Genomic DNA, 12,328 nt, shown 5'->3' on the forward strand with positions numbered 1-12,328 from the left:
CTTCTCTGTGGAGCCAAAACATTTGCCACTCACAATCTAGTACTTAAGGTTTCTATGCTGTGTGTTATCCAGAGCTGTATGTTATCTAGAAATACATTGTTGATAAGTTTGGTGAACCTGTACAATTTAGTCAAATTGAAATTGCGTGACACTTTCTAATATAGAAAACCATTATTTTTTAGAAAAGACATGTTTTCCTTTTACCAAAAAATTGCATTAAGCGCAAAATATATAAATGAAAAAAGACAAATGTGTTTCCTGAGATAAAAGAGGCAAATGCATCAAGCTTTTGGATATGTAAGTGTGCTGAGCTTATGTAGAACTACTTTTTTTTGCTCTTGTGTGGACGGGCTGGTAAGAAGTGTAGTGGAGACCAGCCTCTGTAAAAATGAGTTTACCTCCCAAGAGCCATTGACATTTGAATTTCAAAATGTCAAAATAGCAAACTGGACATCAAAATATAGGGATATATTGACAATTTTGTAATAACTTGTCTATTACATAAGTCATTGGACTTTGTTCTTTTCAAGAATATGTTCTATGGATTAATAGGTAAAATTAAAACACACATGATGATATGGCTATTTTAATAAATGATATTTAAATAGTTTGGAGATAATGGTGGAATAAAATTTTCTGAAATGTTGTCTCCAACTAATTATGATGTAAAGTATTACTTACTTATTTAACAGCATTAATCAGATAAAGTGGAACTCTTACAGGGATGGCTCTATTATACCCTTTTCTTTCCAGAGCACTCAGAGAAAACGTTTCTCTATAAAGATACTCCAGTTTGAAGTTTTTTCGTAAAAATGACTAATACTCAGAGTTTGTTTTAATTACAAACATGGAAATCAAATACATACATTTTGATTTTTCCTGAATTTTTTATATCCATAAATATTCTTGTTTACTTCATTAACACTCTTCCTGCATCCTTCTGTGTGATAAAACTGCCCTTTATCTGAACAGTGTCTCTTAACTTCTCCTTCAATAAAATTTAATTTAACTGAAATGAATATGGAAAACTGACTTTCTTTTGAACAGGAAGCAAACCAACAGCATTTTTGTACTTGTATTTTTTCAAACAGAGATCATACTTACAGTTTTGTGGCTTTTGCATGCAGCATCTTTGAAGCAAGTACATCCTATGGAATATCATTTGGGGAGTGCCTTTAAAAAAACAATACCTGCCTTTAAGGCAGGAAACTGTAGAGGAAAACTTCTTTATTTACATATCTTTGTTTTTCTCTGAATCAGTGGTCTTGGTAACTCACATTACAAATAAGATTTCTTTTTTTTTTCTCATGTTCTTCACTAGGTTCCCGTACCTTGCTACTTGTTTGCTTTAGTGGTTGGAGCTTTAGAAAGCAGGTGAGTGAATCTGCACAGTATAAATATTAATAACTATAATAAATCTTCAGAGTTAACTTTTTTAAAAAATTGTTTCTTGGTCTTTTTTCTAGTTTTAAAAGGTCTTAAAGGTTCAGTTAGCCTGTTTGTATCAAACTGCATGTATATTGATTTGCTCTTGCATAATCCTTTTACTTTTACTGTAAGTTAGAGAAATCACCTGAAGTGTTTGGAACTGAAAAAGCTCTTAAGGGTTTACAATTTAGCACAGGAAATAGATCTTTCTCAGGTAACAGATAAGCCTTGTCATGTACAAAAGGCAGATAATTATAGCTTCAGCTTCATTTCTCATCTGTACAAGGTTGTGTTAATCTAGGCCATAATAATGCATTTATATTAGGGCTTTTCAGCATTTAAAAATCTTTAAGTAAAAATCCTGTTCTTTTGTGCTGAACAGTGGATGTGTGTTGTTTGTTTTGTTTTCTAAGGATTTACTTTAGCAGTGGAGAGGAAAAACAGATAAAGACTAGTAAGTTTCTTCTACAACATGGGTTACTCAAGAGCAAAGTTAAACATATGCTTTCTATGTTGGTTTCCCATAGAATTTTTTCTGGTTCATAGTGTCTTATTGGCATTTATTTTTACTTTCAACAGAAAGATTGGCCCAAGGACACTGGTGTGGGCTGAAAAGGAGCTAGTGGATAAATCAGCCTATGAGTTTTCTGAGGTGGGTAATCAAAAACAGCAACAAAAGTTTTGTGAACTATTTCACATAGTATTGGAAAAGGAACAAACTGAGTTTAACTGTTTTGTTCATCTGTAGCTCTTCTTTCTCTACCTCCCACTCCCAAAAATGTTTGCAGCACAAAATTATTACTGCAAATACATATTGATACAGTCTTGTACTCATTTTGCATGTGGGACTCACCAAGGTGACAGAGGATGAAATATGGGATCCATTGCTTATTGTTTGTTCAGTGTTTGTAGTCAGAATTCATCTTAGAAACTAATGTGGATTCTTGTTTCAGGCTGAAGCTATGCTGAAAACAGCAGAAGATTTAGCAGGACCTTATGTATGGGGACAGTATGATTTGTTAGTCTTACCACCTTCTTTTCCTTATGGTGGTATGGAGAATCCTTGTCTCACTTTTGTAACTCCAACACTATTGGTAAGTATAACAGTGATAAGCAAGGCCTAAGGATAAGTTGACTTGTACCCATCAAGTGGTGGATAGTAACGTACAAATTGGATTAATCTTCTTAGACAGACCTGTTCCTACCTCCTTTGGAGTTAGGGATCGTACTAGAAACTGCATTAAGTGGTCTATTTTGAGGTTTACTTGAACTGACAACTAACTTATCTTTTTCTTTTCTTTTCTAGGCAGGTGATCGATCTCTGTCAAATGTAAGTCCAAAATAGGTTCTTGTTTTTCATTCTAAGTAAATTCTAGAAAACCGAAGATGTATGTATTTTGTATAATGGACAGATGGTGCCTGCATGTATAGGGGCTGACTGAGGTTAGCTGCTCTGTAGCTCTTTTCCTGTCCTGTTAAACCACAACACCTGTGTATAGATATGTTTAAAAACAACAACTGAATTGGCCTAATTGAAATTGTTTCTAGGGAACGTCTTCCTCTATACGTGTATCTATGAACTAGAACTCATATTATGTACAATTTACTATAAAGTGAAAGTAATGAGTACAATTTGAGTAATTTTTTTTGGGGGGGGAAAGTTGAGAGCTCTGAGTATTTTTTTATTTCATATGTGTTTCTACTAGACTGATGTACTGCTAAAGAAAAAAAAAGATTTTCTTATACCAAGAATACAGAAATATGGATACTTTTTAATGTGTTGTGCATCATTAGCCTTCCAGGGGTGACTTCCTGTTTGATATTTTGGAAAATCACAGCACTGCAGAAGTTGCTTAGGTGGGGAAGTAGTACTACCCCATCACTTGGTATTCTGTATTCTGAAATGTGATTTCATAAATGAGTTACCTACACCAAGCTACCAGAGGATTTTTGTTGATCAGTGTGGCTCTATGGCTTGCAGGCTGGGCATTCAAAGTTATTTCTGTAAAAGGTTTGTTAGGGGAGTTAGTCCTCTACTTGAAATTTATATGGATAGGTCTACAGAACTATGAATAGTGGCTGACTTTTGGAATGTAATGTAGTAAATAAGATCCCATCAGGATTTTATTCTTTCTGTTGGGATTCGATGTTCCTTTTCCAGAGGAGTCTAAATTTTAGATCTGTTTTCTGTGTTTTAGGTTATTGCTCATGAAATCTCTCATAGCTGGACAGGAAACTTGGTAACCAACAAAACATGGGAGCATTTTTGGTAGGTATGATGTTCAGTGCAATGCATATCATATTTTAAATTTAATCTGTAAAGAGACCAACCAAATTCATTTTGCCATCCTGTGGTGCTGACTTTATCAATGTATTTCCAGGCTGAATGAGGGTCATACTGTATATTTGGAACGCAGGATTGGTGGTCGGTTGTTTGGTGAGCAGTTCAGGCACTTTCAAGCCCTGGGAGGCTGGAGGGAACTGCAGAATACGGTAAATATTTCTAAAGTTATCACAACTTTATGCTTAAGCCTCTATCTAAATTAAAAAAGCTGTTTTCATGTGTTTCCCACAAATAAAATTAATTGAGTCAGCTTTCCTAATACTTTCTTATTAGATGATGAACAGCTTTGATTCCAAGGTGTATGATTGCTTCCCAAGGTAATAGCTTAATATACACAGATTAGATAAAGCTTTTTAAACTATTTTAAGCTGTCCTGTAAGGATTGACATCTTTAGAGACTCCCCTGCTTATTTTGGGTAAGGCTAAATTGCAGTGTTACCTGTTGCCATACTCGTAGGCAGCTAAAAGCTTGTCAAAATTATATGCATGCATGACCATCCAAATTTCCAATGTCTCATGCAAGTAACTGATTTTTTTTTTCTGTGTCTAAAAGGGTTGTTTAGCATGGTCAAACCTTAGTTTTAAGATTTCAGTCTGTGATATTTCCAACCCTCTCATTCTCTTTGGTGATGCAGTGTACACTGGTTTACATTTTTTTCTTCATATCAACCATTTAAATCAGGTGGTTAAATAGTTTATTAATAAAAGGATAAATATGGATAGTTTAATAGGTGCTTATGGTTATGACAACTGGAGCACACGGTGATTGATCATAACATCTTTCTGTTTGTTACACGATCAGGCACTGATAAACGAGAAAAATTTTAGTAAACTATGTTTTGTGCAGATTCAGAACTTCAGGAAAAAGAACGAAAAAGAATGCTTTGAAATGAGGCTGTCTTAGTTTTGGATGGTTTATACTTTATAGAGAGAATTAGTAATGATTTGAAAGAGTGCTAGTTTTCCTAGATGAATATCTTTTCTTGTGTTTTTGACACAGATAAATACTCTTGGAGATAAAAATCCTGTAACTAACCTTGTCCTTAATCTGGATGAAGTAGATCCTGATGTTGCCTATTCATCTGTTCCGTATGAGAAAGGCTTTGCTTTGCTTTTCTACCTTGAACAACTTCTTGGAGGACCAGGTAAGTGTTAGTCAGACCTTATATATTATTGTTTTCCATTTTAATTTCAAACACTGAAACAATTTGGTTTTTAACTGTTAGATGTCTTCATGGGCTTCTTGAAGGCTTACGTTCAGCAGTTTGCTTATAAGAGCATAGTAACGGAGGACTGGAAGAAGTTCTTGTACTCCTACTTCAAGGATAAGGTTGAGTAGTATTTAAAACTAATCACTTGAAACCTTTTAATGTGAAATTATGGTATAGCTCATGATTTATCATCTTTAAAGACCAGTTCTTTATTTTTCTTTTCTTTATTTCAAGATCTTAGTATGATGTAATCTGGCATTTTGTAAAGATAGGTTTGCATTATGATGCCTTTTTTTTTTTTCTTTCCATAGAAGGGAATATTTTGTTTTGAAGTAATCTGTATAGGATTCTTCAGGGTAAATGGAACGATGTTAATAAAACAAACAAAAAAAAAAGGTTAAAACTAGATTTCATAGGGTATACTTTTCTCAAAAAACAAATGCAACCAAACAAAAAACCAACCAAGCAGAAAAGAACAACGAAACCATTGATTCACATTTAAAATTTAATAAGATTTTGTGTTGCTTTGTAGGTAGATGTTCTTGATAAAGTTGATTGGAACTCATGGTTTCATGCTCCAGGAATGCCACCAGTGAAACCTACGTAAGCTGCATTCTTCTGAAGTTCATCTTTTCCTTCTTCAGATTGCATATGATTTTTCCAGTCATGAAACAGTTTGTAAACAGGGTTAAAGTCTTCTTACAAACATTTTATTAGAGAATGCCCTACTACTATGTAGGAGAAAAAAACATCACCGTTAACATTTTCATTTTCATTTCCGGTGGAAATTCATTTTGCTTTGAAAGTTGCCAGGAAAGGTTGTTTTTTGCTGGCACATTGTTACAACAGTCTTCTCTTTTCAGCTTTAAGCTATAATATATGTATGAGCATATATGCTGAGTATTAATCATTTTAGGAGTCTGTGGGATCAAGGGATAGTGATATCTTTTGTAAATTGTGTTGCAGTATTGAGTTGGAGCATACAATGAACTAATGTGGAACCACTTGAGAATAATTTCTAATTATTCTTGTAAAAAATATTACAGGTGCTTTTTCTGTTTCCAAAGTGTGATCCTTTGTTTTTAATATTTGACAGGTATGATATGACACTAGCAAATGCTTGTGTTGCCTTGAGCCAAAGATGGATTGAAGTGAGTAGTTAAAGAATGCTGAGGTGTCTGTATCTTGTAAAACTTTGTTGTACAAAGTGAGCCCTTCTTTTCTGAAATCTATTGTTTGCTGAGAGAGCGTGTATTTATGGTGATAGTTTGGCTACCAAGGATTCTGCATTTCCTAGACTAGCTTTTCATCAAACTTTGTGGATTAGCTATGACTTATGTTGGTGAAGTGTGGTACATATTTTAACAAGGCACACAGCCAGCTTCTTGTTAAACATATGTAGTAACTGAACTGAGAATATTCTTTTTGAAACCCTGATATTATGACTTGATTTAAAAACAAATGCCAAGATATCTCTGCATCACTGATTATATTGTATCAGCAATAGTCCTACTACGTTATAGTGAAGTTATGCATTTCCCATCAAAAGCTGAAATACATAAGTTGTAATAATAACTAATACCACATAATTTTCTCCTAATTTTAACCATAAACAACATACAACTAATAGAGAATTCAGCATACCTTCCTTTTGTTAGCTCTGTGGCTTTTCACTGTACTTGTATGTTATCTTTTAACTTTCTTCTTAATGATACTTTTTATAAAAAAAAGTATTTGATTTTTCACCTAACTAACAGAAAGACAGTGGAGATAAAAAGATCAGTGGAGAGAAAATAAGTGAAGAATACAGACAGCAGCTTAAATCCCTCCCTTCCCCTTATTGTAACATCCTGCACAGATACAAATCAATATCTTCTTTATGTGAAATGCCTCAACAGTAAGTGCGGATGCCAAAACAGAAAATTACACCCTATTGTACTTTTTAAATACCTATTAAAAATTAAGTAACCATTCTCTTTCAGGCAAAAGACAGTGATTTGGGCTCATTCAGCTCAGCAGACCTGAAGGAAATGTCATCTCATCAGTTAATTGAGTTCCTGGCACTGTTGCTTCTGGAGGTAAATGTGCACCTGGGGTGACTTGATTCTGGTATCGCAAAAGCAGACACAGAAGCCCTACTGTGCTTTGGAATTAAGTTGTTCTTTTAAGTTTTGCTAACTTAATCTGCTCTCACCATACATGGTTATTAAAACCTTCAGCCTTGCCTCCCTGATTTATGTCTGGCTCTTCAGTTAACAAGCAACATATAGAGTATTTTGGATTGAAAGGTAAAAAGAAAACTATGAGATGATGCTTGAATTTGTCTGTATTTGATGTTATAGCAAATAAGCTATAAATCAAATGGAATGCAAATACTTTGTTTTGATTGTTTTGATAGTACTGGATGTGGGAGTTAGCTGACATTTATTCCTTGCCTGTTCCCTAATACTGTGGAAAGGTGAAAGGAACAAATAAAATATTTGTAAGATTTCAGTTTCTTTGTAGCATCAGTCTTCTTGATTACCCTGTTTATTTTTGAAGTATCTGGTTTGAAGTGTTCCTCTGGCTTATTCTGACTGTGCAATTTCTTTTTCAGGCACCTCTTCCATTGTCACATGTCAAACGCATGCAGGAAGTATATGACTTCAATGCTATAAACAATTCTGAAATAAGATTCAGGTTGGTTCTAGTGTGGGCACTTTTCTAATATTAAATGCTTTCATAAAATGAATTGTCCTGCTTCATAAATGGTCTGAGACATCCTTTGTACAGAACTGGTGCAGGCTTTGGATTTAGGTTTTTTGTTGTTGTTGTTGTGGCTTTTTTTTAAAAGTACATGTGCAAACATGCTTACCAGAGTCGTGTTCTCTTACTGTGAATTGGGCAAATACAGTCTGGTAGAAGAACTCAAAGTGGACAGTGGATTAACTGTGCCTTATTTTAATCTTCATGCTAACAAAGGAGCCTGACAACCTGGTAACTTATTTTGGGGGTGGTCTTGAATAAAACAATAGTGAACAATCTTTCCAATATTAGTCAGCACCTGGTCTTCAGGACTTAACGTAGTCAGTTTTTCTGCTGATGTACCAATGTTTTTTTCAACACAACTTGAATTTTTTTTTGTCACATTTTATTGCTTACTATTATAAAAAATTTGTCTCATTAAAAAAAGTAAATGTCAAAGGGGAAATTTCTAAACAAGCAGTAAGTACTTCTGGCTAAATTGATTCTCATGCCACCCTAATTTCTTCTATTTTATATTTACAAATGGTGTTTACACATGTCACTTGTTGGAAAAAGGTACCCCATCGGGATATAAGTAATCTCAAAAGGTATCTCGAAGTATTGCATATTTTGCTACTCTTACCTACTTGGATACATTTAAAATAGTTACCACTGTTCTGCCTTAACTGGGGGGAACTCTAAGTTTCTTATTTAAAAAGCTAAGTATTTTAAACATATAGTTCCAGCTTCCTGTAACAAGATGAATTTCTTCTCTTTTTTTAAACAAAACAAACACATGCCAGTAGCTTGTGATATTTTGTTTGGATTTTTTGCTGGTTTGTTTTTCAGGGTTTTCTATAATCACTTGGTCAAATATGACAAGGGCTGTATAGTTCAGCTCTAATTCTGAGTGATACAACTACACACTATTGTAATATAAAAAAATTACATAGCTTCAGAAAATAATCAGACCATTTTGGAGAAACTTGGCTGCAATTTTTTCCTGTTTTGTGGAAAAGTTCACCTTTGTACTATGCTAGTCAAACACTAAATATTTTATGTTGAATTTAGCTAGAATCTCACTCTCATGATGGCAGAGCAGTGCCCAGAGTGTTTATGAGAACAGAGTCGTAATATAACCAACCACCACAAATGAAAATAAAAGTGTGAATTTTTTCTTTGCCCCCCCATCTCCAGATGGCTGCGTCTCTGTATCAGGTCCAAGTGGGAAGAAGCTATTCCTCTGGCTCTAAAAATGGCAACAGATCAGGGCAGGATGAAGTTTACTCGACCCTTGTTCAGGTAAAAGTAATCTCCAAATTGTAGGAGCTCATGCTGTTGGCATTTCTAGTATAATGGAATGTATAATAGAAATGCATTTATGGCACACCTTTAAGTGATATAATAGAGAATTCTCGGAATACTGTGACCAAGCTTATCTTCTGAGTCGCTTTCCACTTGCTGACTTTTTTTCATAGAAGAAAGCTTAATCCCGGTATGCACCTTAAGGCGAGGCTTTCAAGGGAAAAGTAAAACCTTGAGGAAATCCCTGGTGTACTGTTTTTCTAGATTTTTGTAATGGTGCTTCCCCTCCCTCCTCCTTCTTTTACAGGGACCTTTACAGTTTTGACAAGAGTCGAGATCTGGCTGTCAAGACATTTCTGGAGCATAGGCCCTCTATGCACCCAGTCACTTCAATGCTTGTGGGCAAAGACTTGAAGCAGGACCAGTGAAATTTTCTTGTTGCTGAAAGAAGAGACTCATTGCCCAAACTGTTGATACGCGTGCTTGATTATGCCATTAAATGCTCTGCTGCTTTGGTACTGATGTAGCTTAAAATTAATTTTCCAAATCAAATTCACTACTTTCTATTTTGCACTTCCAAGTAAAGCAGCAAAATTGCTACATCTCTGGAACTGGAAGAATGTTTTTGTTACAAGCAATTTTTAGAACACACAGAAACTGTTCTGAGATGTCAGTCATTTGTCAGTGATAGAATTGAAAAACATGATAAATTAATTGGTGGATGGTATGACTCTTTGTGCACAGCATTCTTTTCCATAGCACGGTGATTGAAACTTCAAGTATCTAAAGACTACAAAATAAATCTTTTGTTTCCCTACTTGCCTGTGTATTGATCTGTGCAAAAAGTTTTGATTTAATACTTTTGTTTTATTTATTGTTTTGTTGTGGGAGAAATTTTTGAGTCCAAAAGGACTATGAAGATGGTTTTCAACCCACTCACTATATATTTTCAAAACTTATTATTACAGGGGAGCTAAAGTCCAAGTCTTTCCTTACCCAGTTTGATATTTTTAATATTTGCATTTTTAACCGGTTCTGGGCTCTACCCCTTGTGCTAATATAACAACTTAGAGGTAAGTTCGAAAACAATGGGAGAGCCGTGTTTCCTGGATTTGTTACAGCGCTGCAGTTCAAGGTGGTGGCGTAGGTGATGCTGTGGGGAATGCTGCCATCTCTAGGCTGGGTTTTGCAGCGAGTTTGGTAAGGACTGCTTTCCCTGGAGATGATATGTTTGTATAAATTAAATCTGTTGACATTGGGATAACCCTGTGCAAAGAAGCAACAAACAAAACCAAAAACTGCTGATTTAGGGGAGAAGAATAGCAAATATAGGTCGTGACAAAAGGCTTGGATTTAATAATAGCACTTAGGAGGGAAGAACCTGACAATTGATTAATTTATGTTCTGAGTTTTGATCCTTACAAGCTTTCAAGTTGTCATAGTTTAACCCCACCCAGCAACTAATCACCAGGCAGCTGCTCACTTGCTCCCCCCAGTGGGATGGGGGAGAGGATTGGAAAAGTAAAAATGAGAAAACTCATGGGTTGAGATAAATACAGTTTAATAGGTAAAGTAAAAGCTGCACATACAAGCAAAGCCAAACAAGGAATTAATTCGCTGTTTCCCATGGGCAGGCAGGTGTTCAGCCATCTCCAGAAAAGCAGAGCTCCATCACACATTACAGTGACTTGGGAAGACAAACACCATCATTCTGAACATTTTTCCCCTCTTTCTGCTTCTTCCCTCCTCAGCTTTATATGCTGAGCACGATGCCATAGGGTATGGAATGTCCGTTTGGTCAGTGGGGTCAGCTATCCCATCTGTGTCCCCTCCCAGCTCCGTGTGCACCTCCAGCCTCCTCACTGGTGGAGTGGGGTGAGAAGCAGAAAAGGCCTTGGCTCTGTGTGAGCACTTCTCAACAATAACAACATCGTCCTTGTGTTATCAACACTGTTTCCAGCACAAATCCAAAACGTAGCTCCATACCAGCTACTCCAAAGAAAATTAACTCTACCAGAGCCAAAACCAGCACGCAAATAGATGAAGTGTACTTCATCAGGAGATTAGTTGTTTTGTGGAGGCAGCTCTAAGATAAATTAAGGCGTGAACATACCTTGCTGACTTTTATTCATTTAAGGCACGCTAAGTGCTTCACTTCAACTTTATCCCACATATGTTTAAGTAGTTTAAATAAAAATTATAGAAAATTTAACTCGTAGGTTATTGAGCCTGAAAGATCAGCTTAAAATCTTTCTATGAATGTTGTGGCACTCAACTTTTATTAAACGCAATAAAATACTGGCCTTGGGGAACAAAAATAATGTAATTTCCTCATGTGTATAGAACTTACAGACTTTCCTGTGTTAAGGATGTAATGAGCCATTCACTCTCTTGCTGCTCCCCTGAATGAGTGGTAACTTCTGCTGGAGAACCTCACTGAAATGAATTTTTCTATATTTCAGCTTAGAAATTCGTGCAGTTCCTTTCATTTGCTCCCAAAATCTGATTGGGCTTCTGCTACAGCATCACCTTAGTGAATGAATGGAGATTCTTTTGGGCAAAGCTTTGGTCAGAAGCAGGGGTACCTGGGTGTCAGCAGGCTCAGGTCTGAGTTATCAGATTGCAATGAAAACTGTCCTGTGTTTTATAAAAGCTTTATGTCACTAGTTTTGGGGTAACTTACATTTTGTTATAAAAGCCTACGTATCATATATAGTGCTTTGGCAACTGGAGTTCATGCTGCCAGATAATCCTGGTTTCTTGCTGTCAGAGCCAGAAAAAAGAAAATTGTGTCAGGCATGGCTTTCACTATTCTCATTACCCCACGCTGCTGGGGCAGTGTCTCCCACATAGAGACTCCCACCCATGGGTCCCAAGCTAACATTCCCTACAATAATTAAGCCCCAAGTAGTCCCTTTGTCTGGGAACACTAGTATAAGTAGCATGGACTATGAGTGGTGTTACTTGTTTTGGCTTTAAAGACAAAGGTATTTTGTCAGCTTCTGTGTGGACATGGTTATTGCTAAACTTTATTTTGGCACCATCATAACAGGTACCTCCACATCTTTTCCTCTTTGCATCTGCCTGCAAAGGAAGCATGACATAGGAGCACTGGGCTTGATAGTGTGCAGCTATGGCCCAGTATTTGTTGCTACCTGTTCTAGTAACTTCTTTCAGAGCATAAGGGAAAGGGCGGTGGAAATTAATTGATCTTTTCCTCACCTACATTAAAAAAATTGTTTTCAAACTTGATCATGGAACCAAGCAAAGCAGGTTTGCTTCCTCTATTGCCTGCTTTTATCCTGCTCTGGATAGA

The 12,328-nt window shown here is 36.0% G+C and overlaps 1 protein-coding gene across 3 annotated transcripts in view; it reads left to right on the plus strand.

The window, feature by feature from the left end:
* The window catches only part of LTA4H (leukotriene A4 hydrolase), a 15,647-nt gene extending 5,818 nt beyond the window's left edge, over positions 1-9,829 (plus strand). For 2 of the 3 annotated variants that reach the window (XM_064655409.1, XM_064655410.1), the window contains exons 6-19: positions 1,322-1,374; positions 2,008-2,080; positions 2,382-2,522; positions 2,735-2,758; positions 3,627-3,697; positions 3,810-3,921; positions 4,773-4,917; positions 4,999-5,102; positions 5,516-5,586; positions 6,080-6,134; positions 6,966-7,061; positions 7,580-7,662; positions 8,905-9,009; positions 9,320-9,829. In XM_064655409.1, the coding sequence (XP_064511479.1) occupies positions 1,322-1,374; positions 2,008-2,080; positions 2,382-2,522; positions 2,735-2,758; positions 3,627-3,697; positions 3,810-3,921; positions 4,773-4,917; positions 4,999-5,102; positions 5,516-5,586; positions 6,080-6,134; positions 6,966-7,061; positions 7,580-7,662; positions 8,905-9,009; positions 9,320-9,440 (1,254 nt within the window). In that variant the 3' untranslated portion in view covers positions 9,441-9,829. Of the gene's footprint in view, positions 1-1,321; positions 1,375-2,007; positions 2,081-2,381; positions 2,523-2,734; positions 2,759-3,626; positions 3,698-3,809; positions 3,922-4,772; positions 4,918-4,998; positions 5,103-5,515; positions 5,587-6,079; positions 6,135-6,740; positions 6,934-6,965; positions 7,062-7,579; positions 7,663-8,904; positions 9,010-9,319 lie in introns of those variants that run through there. The other variant, XM_064655411.1, reaches the window with a different exon arrangement.
* Positions 9,830-12,328: the final 2,499 nt, after the last annotated feature.

The sequence above is a fragment of the Pseudopipra pipra genome, chromosome 5, assembly GCF_036250125.1.
Source record: "Pseudopipra pipra isolate bDixPip1 chromosome 5, bDixPip1.hap1, whole genome shotgun sequence".
NCBI lineage: Eukaryota > Metazoa > Chordata > Aves > Passeriformes > Pipridae > Pseudopipra > Pseudopipra pipra.